Raw genomic sequence first — 24,770 nt, 5'->3', positions numbered from 1 at the left:
AAAGCACATCTTCTTAACCAGCCTGTCAACTTGTGCAGCAATTTTGAGGGATCTATGGAGGTGCTCCTCCACACTGCTAAGAATCCTGCACTGACTACTCTTCCTTCAAGATTGACCTTCTAAAATGAACTCCACCCACTTTCACACTTTAAACATTTGAAGGAAATCTTAAAATAGACACTACACATTTCATTAAAAGCTGATGAAGATGAAATAGAAGAGGTAGAGAAATGGAACACAGTAACTCACCTGGCTGAATATGAAGGAAAGATACTCGTACACTTCACTTTGGGTATAGATTGCAAAGTCACTGCTGGTACCGTCCACGTAGTTCTTAATGAAGAGGTGCTTAAAAGCCACAGTATTCTCCTCTTTGAAGAGAACAACCATCTGATTGCTGAGCCCAAAGAGAACCAACTGCAAGAGAAGAGAAAGCTGATTGCGCGACTGACACCGAGGATAACACAAGTGGCTGTTACTCACAGTCCCATTTCTCAAGCTTCAAGTGGTCGAGAAACATTTCCCAAGTCAGCGTCCCCTACCAGTTTAGTTCAGCACGCCTAGCTGGGTGTGAGAGCAGTTTTGGGCCCCTGATCGAAAAAGGATTTGCTGGCCTTGAGGAGCTAGGTGGTTTATGAGAATGATGCTGGGAATGAAAAAAAATTATGAGTTTGATAGGCCTGGACCTGTACTCACTGGAATTAGAGGATAAGGGGGTAGGGATCTCAAAACATATTCAATATTGAAAGGCTTACAGTGGATGTGAAGAGGATGTTTCTACAGTGGTGGTGGGGGGGGGGGGGTGGTGAAGAAAATCAGACCAGAAGATTCAGCCTTAGAATAGAAGAATGTCCCTTTAAAACAGGTGAGGAATTTGTTTAGCTAGAGGGTGGCAACAGCTGTGGAAGCCAAGAACTGGGTATATTTAAAGCAGAGGCTGATAGGTTGTTGATTAGTCGGGGTGTCAAATGTTACAGGGAGAAGGCAGGAGAATGGGATTATAAATCAGCCATGGAATGGCAGGGCAGACTTGACAGGATGAATGGCCCAATTCTGCTTCTGTCTTGCCTTGTACTGTATTGCTGCTGCAAAACAGCAATCCTCATGACAAGAATGATAATAAATAAACTGATTCTAATTTGTGAGCATGTTAATTGGCATCTTCATTCTAACTCAGTGGATTTGTGCCCAAATTCAGATTTACATTTCACATGTACATTGAAACAGTGAAATGTTAGAAGAAATGTGCCCCATTGAGCACCTTTACGAGAAGCACTGTCAGAAAAAGCAGTACCCTTTAAGGACCACCACCCAGACCATACTTACTGCCATCAGAAATGAGGTACAGGAGCCTCAGGAACAGTTACTACCCCTCAACCATCAGGCTCTTGAACCAGAGGAGAGAACCATACTCACCCCAACTCTGACCCATTTCCACAACTTATGGATTCACTTTTAAGGGCTTGACAACTCAGAGTTATAAAATAGTAATGGGGAACAAGAAAACGACAGACACGCTGAACAAGCATTTGGCATCAGTCAGATACTTATTCTACTAGGTTACTGTGTTCCATTTCACTGTGGAAGACACTAGCAGTATGGTGAGAGTTCCAGGTGTGAATGGTCATGAAGTGTGTGAAGTTACCATAACTAGAGAGAAGGTTCTTGGCAAAACTGAAAGGTCTAAAGGTAGATTGTACACCCCAAGATCCTGAACTAGGTGGATGAAGAGATAATGGAGGCATTAGTAATGTTCTTGCAAGCACCACTAGATTCTGGAATGGTTCCAGAAGACTGAAAAATTGCCAGTGTCACTCCACACTTCAAGTGAGGGTGGGAGGCAGAAGAAAGGAAGCTATAGGCCAGTTAGTCTGACCTTAGTGGTTGAGAAGATGATGTTGGAGTCAATTGTTAAGGATATGGTTTTGGGATACTTGTAGGCACATGATAAAATAAGTTGTGGTCAGCATGGCTTCCTCAAGGAAAATCTTGCCTGACAAATGTGTTGGAATTCTTTGAAAAAACAGCAAGCAGGATAGAATCAATTGATGTTGTGTACTTGGATTTTCAGAAGGCCTTTGACAAGGTACTACACACAAGGGTCCTTAACAAATTACAAGCCCATGGTATTACAGGAAAGATTCTAGCATGGATAAAGCAGAGGCAGATTGGCAGGAGCAAAGCATGGAAATAAAGGGAGCCTTTTAGTTGGCTGCTGGTGACCAGTGGTGGTGGGACAGATTCTTTTTTACATTAAATGTCAATGATTTGGATGATGGAATTGATGGCTTCGTAATGTAGGTTTTCAAAGCTTGCAGAGAGATTTAGGCCAGTTAGCAGAGTGGGCTGAAAGATGGCAGATGGAGTTTAATGCTGATAAATGTGAGGTGCTACACTTTGGTAGGACTAATCAAAATAGGATATACATGGTAAATGGTAGGGCATTGAAGAATGCAGTACAGAGGGATCTAGGAATAATGGTGCATAGTTCTCTGAAGGTGGAATCTCATGTGGATAGGGTGGTGAAGAAAGCTTTTGGTATGCTGGCCTTTATAAATCAGAGCATTGAGTATAGGAGTTGGGATGTAATTTTGAAATTGTACAAGGCATCGGTAAGGCCAAATTTGGAGTATTGTGTACAGTTCTGGTCACCGAATTATAGGAAAAATGTCAACAAAATAGAGAGAGTACAGATAAGATTTACTAGAATGTTACCAGGGTTTCATCTCCTAATTTAAAGAGAAAGGTTGAACAAGTTGGGTCTTTATTCTTTGGAGCGTAGAAGGTTGAGGGGGGACTTGATAGAAGTATTTAAAATTATGAGGGGGATAGATAGAGTTGACGTGGATAGACTTTTTCCATTGAGAGTGGGGGAGATTCAAACAAGAGGACATGAGTTGAGAGTTAAAGGGCAAAAGGTTAGGGATAACATGACGGGGAACTTCTTTACTCAGAGAGTGGTAGCTGTGTGGAACGAGCTTCCAGCAGAAGTAGTGAGGCAGGTTCAATGTTGTCATTTAAAGTTAAATTGGATGGATATATGGACAGGAAAGGAATGGAGGGTTATGGGCTGAGTGCAGGTCGGTGGGACTAGGTGAGAGCAAGAGTTCAGCATGGACTAGAAGAGCCGAGATGGTCTGTTTCCGTGCTGTAATTGTTATATGGTTATACAAGTGTGGGCACGTGGCCAAGTGGTTAAGGCATTAGACTAGCAACCTGAAGGCTGAGGGAACGTGTTGTGTCCTTGAGCAAGGCACTTAATCACACATTGCTCTGTGACGACACTGGTGCCAAGCTGTATGGGTCCTAATGCCCTTCCCTTGGGCAACATTGGTGTCATGGAGAGGGGAGACTTGCAGCATGGGCAACTGCCGGTCTTCCATACAACCTTGCCCAGGCCTGCACCCTGGAGAGTGAAGACTTTTCAGGCACAGATCCATGGTCTCACAAGACTAATGGATGCCTTCATATTTATGGTTATATAATGTTGGGACTTTATAAAGCACTGGTGAGGCATCACTTGAAGTATTGTGAACAGTTTCAAGCCCTTTATCTTAGAAAAGGTGTGCTGAAACTGGAGAGGGTTCAAAGGAGGTTCATGAAAATTATTCTGGTATTGAATGGCTTGTCCTATGAAGAGCACCTGTACTTGCTGGAATTCAGAAGAATGAGGGGTGACCTCTTTGAAACTTATCAAATGGTGAAAGTCCTTGATAGAGTGGATGTTTGCTATGGTGGGAGAGTCCAAGACCAGAGGACACAGCCTCAGAATAGAGGTGTCCTTTTAGAATAGAGATGAAGAGGAACTTCTTTAACTGGAGTGATAAATCCATGGAATTCCTTGCCTCAGGCAGCTGTGGAGGCCAAGTCTTTACGTACATTTAAGGCAGAGGCTGATAGATTCTTAATTGGTCAGGACATAAAGGGATATGTGGAGAAGGCAAGAGATTGGGGCTAAGAAAATAAATCAGCCATGATGAAATGACAGCAGACTCAACAGCCCAATAATAGCCCAATTCTGCTGCTACATCTTATGGTCTCCATATTATCACCTTTGTCTTTTGTATTTACAGTTTGCCATCTTGTGTACATTGGTTGTTTGTCCATCTTTCTGTGTGGTCTTTCATTGATTCTATTCAGAATCTTTGTATTTATTGTGAATGCCTGCAATAAAATTAATCTCAGGTTTGTATATAGTGACACATGTACTTTAATAAGTTTACTTTGAACTTGACGGGAACATCTTTGGGGAGGGAATCCTGTACTGGATTTATTTCAATAATTGCAGTTGGAATGACCGTCTGACTACAGAAGTGGAACCCAAGCCACCGCCCTCAACTCCAGCGAACAGCCAGGGAACTGGTACCTGTAGAGTAACCATCGCTATCTTCAGGATCTGCACGCCTAGCTTCCAGGGTTTGCGGCCACGAGCCTGGAATTTCTCGCATGGGTTCATGAAGAAGAATTTGAGCTTCCGCCGGACGTGGTCGGCCGAGGGTGGATTGATGACTGACCCTTCGTCCCTTCTCTGCAGTATCGAGCCCGCCACAGCTCCACCACCGCCATTGGTGGCCAGGCCAGGACCCGCCATATCTAATGGAACAAGAACAATAGTGATTCCACATCACCAACCCTTCAGGGTCTGCACTACAGCACAGTAATAGGCCCTTTGACCCATCTAGTCCATGCAAACAATTAGTCCCTTGGATCCATACCCCCTCCCATCTATGTACCCCTAAATTTCTTAAATGCTGCAATCGAACCCGCATAACAAGACCATAAGAAATAGGAGCAGAATTAGGCCATTTGGCCCATTGATTCTGCTCTGCTATTCCATCATGGCTGATCGATTTCCCTCTCAGCACCAATCTCCTGCCTTCTTTGTAACCCTGACTAATCAAGAATCAAATAAGATTCTTGCATTCACCACTTCTGATAGTAGCTCATTCCACCCACACTGAGTGATGCTCCTTATTTCCCCTTAAATAATTCACTCTTCACCCTCAACCCATGGCCTCTAGTTGTCTCACCCAACCTCAGCGGGAAAAGGTTTGCTTGTATTTACCTTATCTACACCCCTCAATTTTGTATACCTCTATCCAATCTCCCATCATTCTCCTAAGCTGTAGGAAATAACATCCTCACCTATTCAGATTTTCCCTATAACTCAGGTACTCAAGACCTAGCAACATCACAATGAAGGGTTTTGGTGCACAATGTTGTCTCTTTATTCTCCTCCATAGATGCTGCCTGACCTGCTAAGCTTTTTGTGGTCCTCTGGGCTTTCAGCATCTGCAGAATCTGTTTGACATCCTTGCTTCACTTTCTCTTCATTTTCAATTTTATCGATGCCTTTCCTGTGTGGTAGGTGACCAGAACGGCACACATTACAAATTTGGCCTCACCTACATCTTCAAGTTCAACATACAGTAACATCCCAATCTTGTCTGTTAGAGAGTCAGGGTAAATAGCATTAATGAAGGCTCTTCAGCCCAACTAGTCAATGCTGACCAGTGCCACCCAGCTGGTCCCAATTTCCTGTGTTTATTCCATAATCCCCCAAACTCCATTCCTCCATAAAACAGGAGCAGAAGTAGTCCATTCAGCCCATCAAGACTGCTACAAATTTAGAGATCACCACCATAAACAGGCTCAGCAAGGCCACACCACCCAATTACACCCATGTGACCGAATAACCTCCTGACCTGTTCATCCAGGCACCTTTCCCAGTGCTCCTTCAATGGTATTTTTGTACCACTTCCTCCGACAGCTTGTTCCATATGCTTACCTCCTTTCCTCTCTTCCCCCTGCTTTGGGGAAAAGACACTGCTACTGGGCAGCAAACAGAGTTGCTACCTCACAGTTCCAGAGCCCTGGGTTCGATCCAGGGAGGGACTGTCAAGAGCACAGAACCTGAAGCCACAAAGCCTCCCAATGGTCAGGGTCGACCATGAAAGGTGAATCCTTGTTGTCACATGGAAGCCGGGGCAGTACGATATGGAGAGCAAGCTGTTAGCCATGCAGGCCTCCCCTCTGCACACAACTGATGAATCTAAAGGAACAGCAGACTGATGCAGTTTGGCACCAGTCGCGTTGCAGGAGTTGCCTGGTCAGTGTTGAATTCAATGTAGGATTGCCTTGGGGACTCCAACTGCAGATCTTTCCCTTGGGGTTTACTCCCAAAGCCTTCCTCATGAGTGGGTATAACTGCAAGGTAGCGGAGAGTTGAGATCAGAGGTTTTCTTCTCCTAGATTAGCTCCAATCATGGCTGGTGAGCCCCATCTACCCGAAGTGATGGGTTTCAAGGCTCCAGTAACCCACCTTTGCCCCTTCTCAGTTCTGCGTGCTTAGTCGCTAAGCCACACGTGAAGGCTAGGACCTGGAATTGGTAGTCAGAGGCTATTTGAGATGCACGCCATTGGGAGTGTTTAAATAGGCAGTGGGAGCTCAAACCCACTATGCCCCTTCCCCACCATCTAGGACGACCTTACGAACAACAAAAAGTAGAGCCTGCTCTATTTGCCTTGTGCCTATGACTGTGTAGCAAGTACAGAGCCAACACCATATACAAGTTTGCTGATGACACCACTGTTGTGGGCTGCATACAGGAGATTGAAAATTTTGCTGAGTGGTGCACAACAACAACCTCCCACTCAATGTCAACAAGGCCAAGGAACTGATTGTACACTTCAGGTGAGGGAAACCAGAGTCCATGAGCCAGTAATCAGATGGAGGGGATCAGTAACTTTAAATTCCTGGCTGTTACCATGTCAGAGCATTTGTTCAGTACCCATAATATTATGAAGAACAAACAGCACCTCTACTTCCTCTGGAGTCTGAGGGGGTTCAGAATGTCAAAAACCTTGGCAAACTTTGATAGATGTGTGGTGGAAAGTGTGATGACTGGCTTTGATAGATGTGTGGTGGAAAGTGTGATGACTGGCTTCATTGTGGCCTGGTGTGGGAACACCAATGCCTTCAAATGGAAAATCCTACAAAAGATAGTGGATTCAGCCAGTACATCACAGGTAAAACCCTCCCAACCATTGAGCACATCTATGTGAAATGTTGCCATAGAAAAGCAGCATCCATCATCAAAAGATCCTCACCACCCAGGCCATGTTCTTTTCTCACTGCCGCCATCAGGAAGGTGATACAGGAGCCTCAGGACTCACATCACCAGGTTCAAGAACAGTTACTACCCCTTAGCCATCAGACTCTTGAACTAAAAAGGGATAGCTACACTCATTGAAGACTCTGCTAATGTTATTTCATGCTCGTTATTTATATCTGCATCGTTTGTTGTTCATTGATCCTGTTTACAGTTATTCTATAGATTTGCCAAGGACAACTGCAGAAAAAGAATCTGGATACAAGGTGACATGCAAGTACTCTGATAACACATCTTACTTTAAAATGCTAACCAAGATGTCTTTACTTAGACCACGAGGTACAAGACGCAAGAGAAGAATTAGGCCATTCTGCCCATCAAGTCCATTCCACCGTTCCATCATGGCTAATCCTAGATCCCGTTCAACTCCAGACACCTGCCTTATAGCCATTTCCTTAGATGCCCTGACCAATCAGGAATCTATCAACTTTTGCTATAAATGTACCCACAGACTTGGCCTCCAGTGCAGTCTGTGGCAGAGCATTCCACAGATTCACCATTCTGGCTTTAAAAACAAAACAATTCCTCCTTACTTCTATTCTAAAGGGCTTGAGGCTATACTCTTCATATGTTAACCCATCATTCCCAGAATCATCCTCATGAACCTCCTCTGGACTCTCAAATGAGAACACATCCTTTGAGAAATGGGGCCCCAAAACTCCAACTGCAGTGTCTTATAAAGCCTCCCCCTCCAATTCACTTGGGAAAGCTCCTCTCTCATGCCTTTGTAATTCCCTTTATTCCATTGCAATACTGATAAGTGTTTTTTGTGCTTCTCCCTCTCAAATTACAGAACAAATTCAATCATATTATGATCACTGCTTTTTAATGGTTCCTTTACATTAAGCTCCCTTATAAGATCTGGGTTATTACACAACACCAAACCTAACAGCTTTTAAGAGCAGCTTGTTCTTGAGCCTACTCAGGGAAAGGCCATCTCAGGCATTCAACAGATTCCCTTTTGCGATCCAACACCAACCCAATTTTCCCCATACCCTGGCATATTGAAGTCACTTATTACACTGGACAACAAAGATTTTGCTTCCTGAATACCTTTAGGTGTATCTTATGAATTTTGGGCTACTGATCACGAAAATCACCATGAAACTTCCCTATCACACACTTTTTTTAAAAAAAAAGGTGTTTACTATTTCAATTCATAATTCAAATCAATTAAAATGTTGCCTACAATGCAAGCTGGAAAGTTTCCTATCTTGTCCAGGCATGCTTGGGAATGGTCAGGCAGTGCGGCTGCTGCATGGCAGGACAGGTTTTAGTAATAATTATTGGGTTCAGGACTGTAAGGATGGAATTTGCTATCACCAGGCACAAACATTTCTATGAAGGATTTTGATACTTGAGACAGATGCTTCCCAGAATAACTGATGCCAAGATTAAGGAAAGAATTTTTGTTGGTCCACAAATCAAACAGGTCATCAACAACAGGAAATTTTAAGAATTCATAGTGGGACTGGAGAAAATCACATGGAAGGCATTCAAGGAAGTTGTTGAAATTTTTCTCGGCATCTACAGAGCACCAAACTACATGCAGCTGGTTGAAAGCATGCTTCAAGCATATAAAACCATGAAATGCAACATGTCGCTAAAGATTCATTTTCTGCATTCCCATTTAGACTTCTTCCCTGTAAATCTTGGTGCTGCTAGTGATGAGCAGGTGAAAGGTTTCACCAGGACATTGCAGTCATAGAGAAAAGATACCAGGGCAACTGGAATCCATCAATGCTGGTGAATTATTGTTGGACACTTAAGCAAGAAGCCTCAGGCACTGAGTACAAATGAAAATCATGAACAATATTTTTAAACTTAGTTGAACTATTGCAAAGCATCAGCACCATTATGCAATTAAACACATTATATTCAATAAAAGTTAATTTGTTGTTTCTCCAAATTCCTATGTGATACAAGTAGTCTGAAATTACATTTGTGTTCATCTTCAAGCAGTCTATCAAACAAAAAAAATCTGAGGAAGAAACACTTCTGAAAAAAATTGTCATCTAGTGTTATAATTATGATATTACCCTCATTACAGGCTCTTTCCAGCTCTCTGCAACCCCAGCCCCACATCTTGGCTACTACTTGGAGGCCTATGTACAATTCTCATAATGTGCTTTTTTTTAAAAATGTGACGAGAATACACATAAATTAAGATGTTTGCTGGCCTGGGCGAGCACCAGTGGCATCAGCAGTTGGTCTCCACCTGTCCTCAGGGGAGGGAGAGATAAGGAACACAATGAAACAGCATTTGGAGATGTTAATGAAGGAGCCATCAGTCTGGGTATTGTCAAGATCGGCTCCCCCTTTGAACCCTGAACTGTTTGAAGTGATGAACAGGCGATTTGGAGATGCGTAACGAAGGGATGGGAGAGAGAGCTGTCTAGAGCAGCTCCCCCTTTGAACCCTGAACTGTCTGAAGTGATGGACAGGCGATACCCCAGCAGGGGGATAAAAAGGGACAGGTTCACTAAGGCAGGACACACGACACCCCGAGGTAAGGAGACCCTGGAAGCGGTGCGCCTCTCACAAGTCGGTGGGAAGCTCTTGGACGGCTGATCGCGGGATCAGCCTTAGACGCACAGGGTGGAAAGGTACGATCAGCGGGAACCCGGTGTGTGTCCGCCCTTGCTTGGGTGCCTAGTTCACTGCAGAGGATCGACCGCATCTGGAGGAGGGGTCACAGTCGGTGACCCCAGGTGACATCACAAAGGACTCGCCCGAAAGCTGCTTGTGAGCAATATCGCAGGTCTGTGAGTAGAAGCCGTTTTGAATGATCAGTCATTCTCGTTCTCTCTCTCCCTCCCCCCACGTTATCCATCGCCATGGCAACGATTACTGCGAACTGAACTAAATTGAACTGGACTTTGTGTCACTTTGAAATTCGTCATTTACCCCTAGACAACGATAGAGCTTGATTGATGCTGTTATCTTAATTCTGTGCACATGTGTGTTTATCATTGCTGAACTGTTGCATTTATTATCCTTTCAATTACTGTGTTGCTTGTTTCTTTAATAAAACTTTCTTAGTTCTAGTAATCCAGACTCCAACTGAGTGATCCATTTCTCTGGTTTGGCAACCCAGTTACAGGGTACGTAACAAAAAGCCGTAACAGTTTCTTAACTCCACCCACAAAGATCAACATTTTCTGACCCTATGTCACCCCTTTCTAAAGATGCAATTCCATCTCCTAACAACAGAGCCACATCACTGCCTATGGCTTCTGCCTGTTCTTTTTGGTACAAAGTATATCTTTTGAAGTTAAATTCCCAACTATGCCCTCTTTCAGCTATGACTAACACCCACAATGTCTTACCAACTAATCTCTAAATGTGCCACGAGTTCATCCACCGCATTCCAAATGTTACCTGCGTTTAAATACCGCATCTTCCGACCTGCATTCTTCGCCCTTTTGAATTTTACCTCTGAGGTGCAACTTAATTCTTTGCTCCGTCTGCATTTGTACCCAATCATTGACTTATCCTTCCTTACATTCATATTACATAAATCTCATACAAATGCGAAGTTATTATCAGTAATATAGAGTAGGCTATGAAATTTGTATAGCATAAAAATTACTATAAATTAAGTATACAAAAGTACCTCCTCCCTGATAGCAGCAGGCTAATTTAAACCCTTCTCCTCCACACATTTGTCTGAATAGTTTTTCTTCAACATTGTACCTACCTCAACTGCTTTCACCAGCAGCTCATTCCATACATCCACCTCTGAAGTTGTCCAGCAGGTGCCTCTTAAATACTAACTTCCCACCCTCTAGTTTTGTCTCGCTTGGAAAGGGTGATTCAAGTTTGGCCGGTCATATCTTTCTTCTCCTTTCAGAAGTATACCCTAATCACACAATTTGCAAACTGATAAATTTCATACCTCACCCTTGCACAATGGGCTATCACTCCATTTGCATAAGTGTTTCATTATCAATATGACATTAACAATACATCTCATTGCGAGTTTGCACCTTACTGTTATCTGAGCATTCTCTGTAACCAGAGCATTGTAAGCACACTCAAAACACCAGAGGAACTCGGCAGGTCAGGCAGCATCTACGGAAGTGAATAAACAGTCAACGTTTCAGGCTGAGGCGCAAGGGTCTCGGCCTGAACTATCCGCTCTTTCTACAGATGCTGCCCAACACCTGAGCTCTTCCAGCATTGTGGGGATTTGCAGAATCACTTGTTTATTAGTCTGCATTACTGCTGTTCTACCTCAATGCACCAAGTACGATCTGAACTTGTGAACAGCACGCAACACAAGCTTTTTCCACTGCATCTTGGTAATGTGACAATAATAAATACTTTTCATTAATACATTTTCAAAGTGACAAGCTTGACAATCCCAATCACTGAATGAAAGTGTGCTGTTTGGACTGTGAGCAGATGAGAAGTGGTGAGAGGGGAGACAGAATGGGGTAAAAAAAAAAAACAACACAAAACTAGAGTTGTGACACACCTCAGCACATCACAAACTAGCCTGCCCTCTATGGACCATCGATACTGCTCACTAAAGCAGGAAGCATGATTAAAGACCCTCACCCACCCAGACATTCTCTTTTATCCCCCTCCCCCCCACCCACAGGGCAGAATACAAGGACTGTTTCTATCTCACTGTTATCAGAATCTTGATTTCAACCTACCTCATGACTTGCAATTTATTTGCCTGTGCCGTACTCTGCAGCTGAGATACCATACTGCATTCTCACCGCGGACATCCCTCTTCTACATTGGTATTCTCTTCTCCAGTACTACATCAGTGTCCTGATGTGATGAAGTGATCCCTATGCAAAACACCTTACACTGTTCCTCTGTACATGAATAACCAATAAACCAAACCCTTTTGCCAGAAAAGCCACAATCCATTTGCCATCTCATTGACCTTGTATAGATTTCTGTGATCTATTTTAAGTAGAGAATTTGGTGATTGATTTCCAAATCTCTCCCTTCTCCCACTTCAATTCCCAAAGCTTTTGTTTCAGAACATAGAACAGTACAGCACAGGCCCTTCAGCCTACAATATTGTGCTAACCTATACAAGCCTACTCCACCACCAATCTAACCCTTCCTACATCACCCTCCAGTTTTCTTTCACCCATGTGTCTCCAAGACTTAAATGTCCCCACTGTATTGGCATCTATCACCACCCATGGCAGCACAGAGCACTAAAAACCCAACTGACATCTCCTCCCATCACCTTAAAGAGATGTCCTCTGGTATTAGCCTTTGTCATCCTGGGAAAAGTCTCTGGCTGTCCACAATATCCTCTTATACACCTGTATCACATCACCTCTCATCCTCATTCACTCCAGAGGGAAAAAAGCCCTTGCTTGCTCAACCTATCCTCAAAACATGCTCTCTAATCCAAGCAGCATCCTCAAGTTTCCACATCAGCATCCTGCCACATCTTTTCTTACAGCACAAGGCCACTCAACACATCAAGCCTACTAGCCCACCAAGCTATCTTGTTCTGGTAAGGAGAGGCCACTGCACAGGATTGGGAAAAAGCTGTAGAAAATTGCAAACTCAGCCAGCTCTATCATGGGCAGTTGTCTCTTGTAGAGAACACCTTCAAAAGCCAATGCCTCAAAAAGAAAAATAAAGTGGCATCCATTACAAAGGACCCCCATCACATGTTCTCTTCTTCATTGCTCCCATCACGAGCCTGAAGACCCATAGTCAACATCCCAGGAACAGCTTCTCCTCCAGATTTCTGAATGGAAAATGAATCCACGTACACCACCTCACTAGTTTGCTCTTTCTGCACCACTTGATTTTTTTTTAATCTACGTTTCTTATTGCAATGTACAGCTGCACAAAACTAATTTCAATACATATGCCAGTGATATTAAGCCTGATTGATAGCATGTCCATAAGGTGACACTAGGCACAGGAGACTATACAAGGCGAGTGACAGGAAATGATAGTAAACACGAGGAATTCTGCAGATGCTGGAAATTCAAGCAACACACATCAGAGTTGCTGGTGAAGGCAGTAGGCCAGGCAGCATCTGTAGGAAGAGGTACAGTCGATGTTTCAGGCCGAGACCCCTCGTTAGTCCTGATGCTGCCTGGCCTGCTGCGTTCACCAGCAACTTTGTGTGCTGCAGGAGATGGTAGTGGAGAACTAGCATCCTGCTACTGAGGTGGTGATTCCAACCCCCATTCAGTTACAGGTACTATGGTCACAGATTGTGCACATTCACTCAGCCTTTGCTTCAGCATGATCTAGACATTAGAGGCTGAATCCTTTTATTCTAAAAGATAATAAGTTTATACACTACTTTACTTCCGAATTCAAAACTTTCCCATCTATTAATTCCAAATCAGCTAGTAGTCCATCGATGCTCTGGGAAACTGCTAAGGCCTGTGCAAGGGGATTAATTATCTCCTACTCTGCTAGTGAGAAGCGACAAGCTGTGGAACAGCAGGGCCTGGAGCAAGCAAGGCTTGCGGCAGCTGAGAAGGATTGTATTAACAAACCTTCTGCAGCCAAGTTACAGAATATCACAGCCCTACGCTGTACACTAAACTCTTTACTTACACAAGCAGCCACTAAGCACATCTATCCCTCCCCCCCCCCCGCATTCCGCAGGGATCGCTCCCTACACGACTCCCTTGTCCATTCGTCCCCCCCATCCCTCCCCACTGATCTCCCTCCTGGCACTTATCCGTGTAAGTGGAACAAGTGCTACACATGCCCTTACACTTCCTCCCTTACCACCATTCAGGGCCCCAGGCAGCCCTTCCAGGTGAGGCAACACTTCACCTGTGAGTCGGCTGGGGTGATATACTGCGTCCGGTGCTCCCGATGTGGCCTTTTATATATTGGCGAGACCCGACGCAGACTGGGAGACCGCTTTGCTGAACACCTACGCTCTGTCCGCCAGAGAAAGCAGGATCTCCCAGTGGCCACACATTTTAATTCCACATCCCATTCCCATTCTGACATGTCCATCCACGGCCTCCTCTACTGTAAAGATGAAGCCACACTCAGGTTGGAGGAACAACACCTTATATTCTGTCTGGGTAGCCTCCAACCTGATGGCACGAACATCGACTTCTCTAACTTCCGCTAGGCCCCACCTCCCCCTCGTACCCCATCTGTTACTCATTTTTATGCACACATTCTTTCTCTCACGCTCCTTTTTCTCCCTCTGTCCCTCTGAATATACCTCTTGCCCATCCTCTGGGTCCTCACCCACCCCCCCCCCGTCTTTCTTCCCGGACCTCCTGTCCCATGATCCTCTCATATCCCCTTTTGCCAATCACCTGTCCAGCTCTTGGCTCCATCCCTCCCCCTCCTGTCTTCTCCTATCATTTTGGATCTCCCCCTCCCCCTCCCACTTTCAAATCTCTTACTAACCCTTCCTTCAGTTAGTCCTGACGAAGGGTCTCGGCCTGAAACGTCGACTGTATCTCTTCCTAGAGATGCTGCCTGGCCTGCTGCGTTCACCAGCAACTTTGATGTGTGTTGCTTGAATTTCCAGCATCTGCAGAATTCCTGTTGTTTAGGTATTTGGCTTATTTAGCTAGAAAGAAGAATGCCTCTCAGACTATTGCTTCAATTAGGGATGGGACAGGAGCCCTCACTAGTAATTCTAAAATGATTAATGTTGTGGTTAAGAATTTTTATTCTAAACTGTATCAATCTGAGCAATGGAATGATGGACAATCTAGGATGGAGTCCTTTATCAGGAATTTAGATTTCCTAGGTATTCCTTCTGAACAAGTGTCCCTCCTCAATGCTCCATTATCTATACATAAGATACAGGAAGGTGTGAGACAGCTCCAAAGTGGGACGGCCCCTGGTCCTGATGGACTCACGAGTGAATTCTATAAAGCGCTCACAGGGTTATTATCAGAGCCTATGCTAAACATGTTCAATCATGCATTTAATTGCGGTCTCCTCCCACCATCATTGAGAGAAGCTAATATCTCCCTAATTCTTAAGAAAAGAAAGAGCCCTGAAGATTGTGCCTCCTACAGGCCTATTTCGTTGTTAAATGTTGACTTTAAAATCTTATCTAAAACCTTAGCATTGCAATTAGAAACTGTTACCTTTTATCATAAAAGAGGATCAAATGGGTTTTGTAAAAGGCCGTAGATCATCTGACAATATAAGATTACTTAATATGATTCAGGCATGTCAGCAACAGGCAGTGGACAGCTTGGTGGTTTCCTTAGATGCAGAAAAGGCCTTTGATCGTGTCGAATGGCCATATCTTTTTTCACTTTAGAACGATTTGGTTTGGGCAATAATTTTATTAAGTGGGTGAAGGTTCTTTATAATGACCCTTTGGCTGCGATTCTCTCTAATGGTATTAGGTCGGATAATTTTAGTATTCTGCCCTTTTTTCACCACTACCTTTCACTCTAGTGATCGAGCCATTGGCTGAGGCTATTCGGCAAGACCCCAAAATATCTGCTCCGGACATAGGACTAAAGTCACGTAAAATTACATTGTATGCAGATGATGTTCTAATTTTCTAATCAAACCCCGTTATATCAGTGCACCACCTTATGCAATGCATCAATTCATTTAGTGCCTTTTCAGGTTATAAAATCAACTTTACTATATCAGAGGCTATGCCTCTGGGGAATCTGCAGCAGGTACCCGACCCTCAGGGTGTTTTCCCCTTTAAATGGCCGCAGACAGTTTTGTTTACTTAGGCATATTTATCACACCTACATTTGATCAATTGTTCAAAGCTAACTTTACAGTTCTTTGACAAAATCAAACAGGATCTTGAGCGATGGAGCACTCTTCCCATTTCTTGGCTTGGCCGAATATCCTTGCTCAAAATGAACATTCTTCCTCGTCCGCTCTACCCAATACAAATGATTCCAGTCATTTTTACCCAACAAATATTCAAATGGCTGGTTTGTTTCTTTCATCTGTAACAAGACCCTGAATTAAAATGTCCAAGTTACAGTTTCCCAGTAGTCTAGGGGGTCTGGATTTTCCAGACACAAGATATCAATTAAGTTCCATTTTATCTTGTGTGGTTGACTGGGTTTGCAGGGACCCCTCCTCAATTTGGCTAGACATTAAAGCTTCTCAAGCAAAATGCCCTCTTATTAATTTGCTTTTCCTCAATAAGATGAAACTAGTTAAGGAATATTGTCACAATCCAATAACAATTAATACAGTCAGGGCTTGGAGGGTGGTGTGACAAATTGAGGGCAATGCAGAGAAAATATCACCCTTCACTCCAGTAACCGACAGTCCAGATTTTCAGCCTGGTATAATGGATTCTCGATTTAAACTTTGGATTTCTAAGGGTATTTTCCATCTAAATTTGATGAAGGAACGATGATGTTTTTTTAGTCAAATTGTACAGAAATTTAACATACCCAACAAGGATTTTTTAAAATTTCTTTCAGATAAGAGATTATACACAGAAAAAACATTAACTGATTTCTATAGTTCTGACATAGAAAAGAGGGTGTTTCGTTCTAAGCGCAAAGACTCTATTAGTACTTTTTACAGCATCCTGAGGGAATGTTCTTGTGGAGAGGCTAAGCAGCTGGGAAGAGTCTGGGAGGAAGAGCTGGGAGTAGAAATTACAGCTGATACATGGGAAAACATCTGTGATAGTGCAAAGATGATATCAGTTTGTAATAGAACTAAAGCATTGCAACTCAAAATTCTGCATAGAGCCCATCTGACTCCAGACCATCTCTCGAAATTTAAGATGGGGCTTTCTCCAATGTGTTCTACATGTAAATACTGGAACTTTTCACCCACTGGTTTTGGATTTGTCATAAACTTCAGGCATACTGGAGTGATATTTTGGGTGAAATGGAAAAGATTCTGAACTGGACCCAGTGTCTTTTCTCTTGGGCTTACCCAGCGGTCATATTATTAATGCACATCAGAAAAAACTTTTTAACATCCTGACTTTTTGTGCGAGGAAGAACATTTTACTTCGTTGGATATCCGATAGACCCCTGGACTTTTTGGTAGGCGTAAATTAATCATGGAATACATTCCTTTGGACTTTGACATGTATGGTACACTCAAAAACAAATAGTTTTCATAAAACATGGCAACCTTTTCTGCAGTACATAGATTATAAACTTGTCTGCTATACTAATAAGGGCTCTTGCATAGCATGTTGTGGAGATGTCTATATTTTGATGGAAGTGTTCTGATGCCTGATATCTGAGGGGAAGAAATGTAAATGTAAGTGTATCTGGAAGATGAAAGTTTTGTTATGCTGAGAAAAAATTATATAAAAAACTCAACCTTTGCTCTCTGAAAGCAATCCTACCAAACTCAACCCCTTATTAAACATGCCAACATGAGGAATTCTGCAGATGCTGGAATTTCAAGCAACACACATCAAAATTGCTGGTGGAACGCAGCAGGCCAGGCAGCATCTCTAGGAAGAGGTAGAGTTGACGTTTCGGGCCGAGACCCTTCGTCAGGACTAACTGAAGGAAGAGCTAGTAAGAGATTTGAAAGTGGGAGGGGGAGGGGGAGATCCGAAATGATCGAAGACAGGAGGGGGAGGGATGGAGCCAAGAGCTGGACAGGTGATTGGCAAAAGGGATTGAGGGGATCATGGGATGGGAGGCCTAGGGAGAAAGAGGGGGGAAAACCCAGAGGATGGGCAAGGAGTATAGTGAGAGGGACAGAAGGAGAAAAAGGAGAGAGAAAAAATTAATAATAAAAAATAAGTAACAGATGGGGTACGAGGGGGAGGTGGGGCATTAACAGAAGTTAGAGAAGTCAACGTTCGTGCCATCAGGTTGGAGGCTACCCAGATGGAATACAAAGTGTTGTTCCTCCAACCTGAGTATGCTTCATCTTGACAGTAGAGGAGACCATGGATAGACATATCAAAGTGGGAATGGGACGTGGAATTAAAATGTGTAGCCACTGGGAGATCCTGCTTTCTCTGGCGGACAGAGCATAGGTGTTCAGCGGAAAGGAATTTTTTTATAATTATTAATTTTTTTTCTTTCTTTTTTCTCCCTCTGTCCCTCTCACTATACTCCTTGCCCATCCTCTGGGCTCCCCCCCCTCCTTTCTTTCTCCCTAGTCCCATGATCCTCTCATATCCCTTTTGCCGATCAACTTCCCAGCTCTTAGCTCCATCCCTCCCCCTCCTGTCTTCTCCCATCATTTCAGATCTCCCCCTCCCACTTTCAAATCTCTTACCATCTCTTCTTTCAGTTAGTCCTGACGAAGGGTCGTGGCCCGAAACGTCGACGGTACCTCTTCCCATAGATGCTGCCTGGCTGCTGCGTTCACCAGCAATTTTTGTGTGTGCCCCTTATTAATCATAGAGACTTTTGACTTCCTTACTCCCTTTGCCAAGGGATATTGATAAGTGAAAACAGGTGTTGAAAGAACAGTCAAATAAAGAACAGCCAACAGATAGGATTCAAAGAACAGGTTTTAAATAATTTATGCACCGAGCTAGATTTGATATTAACACATGCAAAACAGTTTGAAATCTATGGTGCATTGACAGATGGGTGACTAGTCCTGGCACCCAACTACAGTCTAATCATACCAACAGACTTCCCTCTGCCACGGGCAAGCCAGTGGGATGAAGGCATTTTTGGGTGCTGGGTTAACAAATTGTAAAGCCCTTTGCTTCACTTTGGAGGGTCAAACTTGAAGGTCAAATGCAGGGTTAATGGCAGAATTCATAGCAGTGCCGAGGAACTTGTCCACAGAAAGTCGCCATCCAAAGTGATAGGGTGGTTAATACAGTGTTGAGGCCTTCGTTCATTGAGGGATTGAGTTCATGAGCCACGAGGAAACGCTGCAGCTTCAAACTCCAGTCAGACCACACTTGGAGTATTGTGTTCAGTTCTGGTCATTTCACTATAGCAAGGATGTGGAAGCTTTAGAGGGGGCAGAGGAGATTTACAGAGTGTGTGTGCATAGAATATGCTGCTGGGGTGGTGATAGAGACAGATACACCAGGGAGATTTTTAAAAAACCCTTAGCTTGCAACATGAATGCCAGAACAACGGAGGGTATGTGGGGGGGGGGGGGAGGGGGTAGAAGGGTTAGGTTGATCTTGGAGCAGGTTATTGTGCCGATCAGCCTTACTGTGCTGTAGTGTTCCGTGTTATATTATTGTCACATGTATGAGATACAATGAAGAGCTTCGGCATGCAATCCTACAGATCACTTCATACACAATTACAACAGGTTACAGAATATAGTGTTGCATCTACAGAGCAAATGCTGTGCAGGTAGACAACATAAAATGAGTTCATCTTTAGTGTATGAGGAGTCTGATAACAGGTTGAACTTAGATCAGAAATATTGTGCAGTCTTCAATACATCCAACCTGACATTTCCACAAAACCAATTTCTGTTCTGTAGCTGGACACTCAAATTATCGGCAGGGGTATAACATCAACTGAGCATTGAATCAATAGCATGTGTTCTCCCTGACACAGGGGCTCAGTCCCTTCAGACTTGATACAAAGGTACATGTTAAGAGACAGATTGAGTGGATAGCAAGAGGTTTTTCCACAGGATGAAAATGGCTAATACAAGGGGGCATAATCTTAAGGGGATCGGAATAAAGTATAGGGAAAGTCTACACAGTGGTGGGTGAGTGGAATGTTGTTCTGGGGTGGCAGTAAAGGCAGATACATTAGGGACATTTAAGAGACTCATACAAGTACACGGATGTAAGAAAAATTGTGGAATGAGAGCAGCATTAAATTGATTGTGAAACAGGTTAAAAGGTCAGCACAGTATTGTGGGCTGAAGGGCCTGTTATTCCATCCATGTTGGATGGGTTTATATCCACTGTCCTTGCCTCAGATCAATCTTATTTCCATAAGAAATAGGAGCAGGAGTCGGCTATCTGGCCCGTCGAGCCTGCTCCGCCATTCAATAAGATCATGGCTAATCTGGCCATGACTCATCTCCACCTACCTGCCTTTTCCCGATAAACCTTAATTCCCCTACTATGCAAAAATCTATCCAAACTTGTCTTAAATACATTTACTGAGGTAGCCTCCACTGCTTCATTGGGCAGAGAATTCCACAGATTCACCATTCTCCAGGTAAAACAGTTCTTCCTCATCACCATCCTAAATCTACTCCCCCAAATCTTGATAATAGTCCCCCAATTCTAGTCTCACCTACCAGTGGAAACAATTTGCCTATCTATCCTTTTCATAATTTATACATTTCTACAAGATCTTCTCATTCTTCTAGTGCTAAGCTGTATGGGTCCTAATGCCCTTCCCTTGGACAACATCGGTGTCATGGAGGGGAGACTTGCAGCTTGGGCAACTGCTGGTCTTCCATACAACCTTGCCCAGGCCTGCACCCTGGAGAGTGAAGACTTTCCAGGCGCAGATCCATGAACTTGCAAGACTAATGGATGCCTTAAATTCTCATTCTTCTGAATTCCATAAGACCACAAGATATAGGAATAGAAGTAGGCCATTCAGCCCATCGAGTCCATTCTGTCATTCAATCATGGGCTGATCCAATTCTTCCAGTCATGCCCACTCCCCTGCCTTCTCCCCTTTGATACCCTGGCTAATCAGAAGCCCATCTATCTCTGCTTTAAATGCACCCAATGACTTGGCCTCCACAGCCATTTGTGGCTACAAATTCCACAGATTTACCATCCTGACTAAAGTAATTTCTCCACGTCTCTGTTCAAAATGGACATCCTTCAATCCTGAAGTCATGCCCTCTTGTCCTAGACTCCCCTACCATGGGAAATAACTTTGCCATATCTAATCTGTCAGGCCTTTTAACACTTGGAATGATAAAATTCCAACGAGTACAGTCCCAGGTGACCCACTCTCTCCTCAGTCTAACCCTCTCATCTCTGGAATCAATCTGATGAACCTTCTTTGCACCACCTCCAAAGCCAGTATATCCTTCAAGCAAGGAGACCATAACTGCATGCAGTACTCCAGATGCAGCCTCACCAGTACCCTGTACAGCTGCAGCATAACCTTCCTTCTTAAATTCAATCCCTCCAGCAATGAAGGCCAACACTCCCAATGTAGCGTGTGAAGGAAGATAAGTAGGTGCAGTTACTATACAAGAGAGGTGGTGCTCAAAATGTTGAAACAACTAAAGGTACACAAGTCACCCAGACCAGAGGAACTGCATCCTATGGTTCTGAAAGAGTCAACATTAGAGATGATCTTTCAGAAGTCATTGGACTCTGGCATGGTGCCAGAGGACCGGAAAATTGCAAATGTCACTCCACTCTAAGAAAGGAGGAAGGCAGCAGAAAGTTACAAACCAGTTAGCCTGACCTCAGTGGTTGGGAAGATATTAGAGTCAATTGTTAAGGATGAGGTGATGAAGTACTTGGTGACACAGGACAAGATAGTACAAAGTCAGCATGGTTTCCTTCAGGGAAAGTCCTGCCTAACGAACCTGTTTAAATTCTTTGATGAGATTACAGGTAGGATAGATAAAGGAGATGCAGATGTTGTATATTTGGACTTTCAGAAGGCCTTTGACAAGGTGCCACACATGAGGCTGCTTAACAAGTTAAGAGCCCTTGGTATTACAGGAAAATTACTAAAATTTAGAGCATTGGCTGGCAGGAGGCAGCAAGTGGGAATAAAAGGATCCTTTTCTGGTTGGCTGCCAGTGGTGTTCCACAGGGGCCAGTGTTGTGACCACTTCTTTTTATGCTGTATATAAATGAGTTAGAAGGTGGAATAGATGGCTTTGCCACCAAGTTTGCAGATCATAAAGATTGGTGGAGGGGCAGGTCGTGTTGAGGAAACAGGCAAGATGCAGAAAGACTTAACACAGATTAGGAGAATGGGCAAGTGACAAGTGAAATACAGTGTTGGAAAATGCATGGTCATGTACTTTGGTAGTAGAAATAAATGTGCAGACCACTTTCTAAATGAGGAGAAAATCCAGGAATCTAAGATGCAAAGGGACTTGGGTGCCCTTGTGTAGATCACCCTGAAGATTAACTTGCAGGACATTTCCACATCATGGGAGAGTCTAGGACAAGAGGGCACAGCCTCAGGATAGAGGGACACCCTTTCAAAGCAAAGGTGTGGAGAAATTTCTTTAGCCAAAGGATTATATTGAGGAATTTGTTGCCACATGCAGCTGTGGAGTCCAGGTCATTGGTTGTATTTAAGGCAGAGATTGATAGGTTCTTGAATGGACATGGTATCAAAGGTTATGGGGAGAAGGACAGGAACTGGGATTGAGGAGGAAAAAAGGATCAGCCATGATTGAATGGCAGAGCAGACGCGATGGGCCAGATGGCCCAATTCTGCTCCTATGTCTTATGGATTTATTCCATTTTGTCATAGTCCGGTCCGTAAAGTCCATATTCCGGTTCACGGTCCAGTCCATCGACCCTTGCTCCAGGTTTTCTTATCTACCCTGTTTCTGTCTTGTTGAGCTCTAATTGAGTCAGCTGATGCTCATTGGGGCTGGCTGCATAAATACCTCCAGAGACCAGGGTGTGGCCACTGGATTGTTCCTGTCCTTACTCCTTGGATCCCATCCTCTGCCTTCTGTTTCTTCACCTGAAGCCCTGCCTTGTCTTGCTGGTCACTCTCGCCTTGCCTGAAGTTCTGTCTTACCTTGCCTTGCCACCTTGTCCTGGAGCCACCCTGTACCTAGCTCCTTTCCTGTCCCTTGCCTCTGCCCAGGTAAGCCAGGCCATCTTGCTGTTACCTGGGGTTGGTTCTGTCCCTTCCTGTCCCTTGCCTCTGTCGGGTGGTGATCCACGCCCTGCCCAGGTGATCTGTGCCTTGCCTCCAGCCTCTTACCAAGCCAAGTCTCCAGCCTCAAGCTTCAAGTCTGTAGATTTCTGCCTCGTCCTGCCTGCCTGCCAAGCCTCGTCCTTGCCTAGTTCTGGGGTCCTAGCCAGAGGCAAGACCCAGGTACTGGATCCTTGTCCAGTCTCTAGCTCAGAGTCCAAGCCAGGGCTCCTAGCTCTTTCGTCTAGTCCTGTTCCAGGTTCCTCATTTTCCTGTCCATGTCCTTGCCACCGCCCTGTATCCTAGTCCTGTCCCTAGTACTTCAGTGTCTGTGTCTTGTACTTGGGTCTGTTCCCAGCTGTGCCCTTCTGACACATTTGCAGCCTTTGATAGCCTGCTGCACCTGCAAACCAAACTTGCTTTCCATTCTGCTCCTCCACCATATTCAAGGAGAGATTTTTCTCTTAAAACAAATAAAATCAGACCATTACAGCACATATAGGCCCTTTAACCCATCTAGTTCAAACCCAATTGTAATCCTGCCTAATCCCAGCAGTACTTTCCCAGAACAACATAGTATAAAGTCTGTATGTATATCCACAGGGCACAGAAAACAGCACATTTTATTCCACTTGGCCACTCACCCATTCAACAGAACACAAACTGCATCACATCTCTATCTGCACTATTCCACACAGACACATTCCAGCTTGTCATCAATCGTCCATGTACAGAGCAAACAGTGTTTCTCCAGGGCTAAAGTGCAAATCACAGTACCAACAGCACAATGTATATTTTTACTTAACCAGTCACAAAGAAAAATATAACCCATGTCCCCACATGGCATAACTGTAGACTTGGTAGTCATGAACCCTAGACTTACAGGACAGGTACCCGACGTTTGTGAGTTTACAGACCATCTAACAATCAACTCGCAAAATAAAATCAGATTGCCCAACACACACACACACACACACACACACAGTTATTCATAAAAAGCAATAATTAAGCTTCAAACTCCAACTGAATAGCAGAACTCCATATAGTTAGATAGGAAAATAGTTTGCAGTTAACAAGCAATCTCTCGTCGTTCAGAACTGGTGGTAGGAGCGGTTGGCAGTAAACGATGGACGGTGTTTAACTCCTTCAAAGGCTTAAATAACTGCAGGTTTTACCCGATTTCGAGCGTTTTGCCATGGGGGACCCGGTATCTATGATTCACTCAAAACAAACCTTATTTTACATCAGGGCACGCCGAATGCAGAGAGAGAACCTGCATCTCACACTCCGTGAGACCACTCACGAAACTTTCCATAGCACTTGATCTCTATGCAGCAAAATTAAACTACACCGGTTGGCTTTATCCTGCTCTTGCTCGCTGTGGCGTCAACAAGAAACGTCGAGTCCTCATCAACGCCAGTGCATTCAAAACGAGCCATTATTTGACGGTTGTAACAAGGGACTCACCTGCTGGGCTGGAGCGCAGTGGAAAGGTGTTAAAGAGACTTGATGGACGGACACGCGGGACCGCCCCGAGGCCACGTCACGGCGGCCGCCCGTCAATCCGCGCTCCGGGGCACCGCCGGCGACCCGCGCACAGGTTCGACCCTCCGCGCGAAGTTTTAAATGTCGCCAAACTTGAAAGCGAAGTTTCACATACACGTTCGAGGTCAGGTTGGGCTTCAGAGCAGGCGTCGTTAATTTAAACCCCCAGCCTGTGGCGGTAATAGAAATAATTCAACAGCTGTAAGGTTCAAGATTCAAGTGACTGACAGGAGGTGATAAAATGGTAGCTGGGGGTGTGGAGGGGTGGGTTAGAGGGTGGAGGTGATCACAGCCTCACTGCTTGGGGAATGTAGCTGTTTTTGAGTCAGGTGGT

The 24,770-nt window shown here is 44.2% G+C and overlaps 1 protein-coding gene across 4 annotated transcripts in view; it reads right to left on the bottom strand.

The window, feature by feature from the left end:
* The window catches only part of LOC140206253 (mucolipin-3-like), a 71,265-nt gene extending 46,853 nt beyond the window's left edge, over positions 1-24,412 (bottom strand). For 2 of the 4 annotated variants that reach the window (XM_072274573.1, XM_072274575.1), the window contains exons 1-3: positions 5,256-5,343; positions 4,367-4,593; positions 250-417 (exon numbers count right to left, since the gene is read on the bottom strand). In XM_072274573.1, coding sequence (XP_072130674.1) covers positions 250-417; positions 4,367-4,593; positions 5,256-5,292 — 432 coding nt within the window. In that variant the 5' untranslated portion in view covers positions 5,293-5,343. Of the gene's footprint in view, positions 1-249; positions 418-4,366; positions 4,594-5,255; positions 5,344-24,124; positions 24,200-24,358 lie in introns of those variants that run through there. The other 2 variants (XM_072274576.1, XM_072274577.1) reach the window with 2 other exon arrangements.
* Between the last annotated feature and the right edge of the window lie 358 nt (positions 24,413-24,770).

Source organism: Mobula birostris, chromosome 12 (assembly GCF_030028105.1).
Source record: "Mobula birostris isolate sMobBir1 chromosome 12, sMobBir1.hap1, whole genome shotgun sequence".
NCBI classification, from domain to species: domain Eukaryota; kingdom Metazoa; phylum Chordata; class Chondrichthyes; order Myliobatiformes; family Myliobatidae; genus Mobula; species Mobula birostris.
This window is presented reverse-complemented; position numbering and strand designations above follow the sequence as displayed.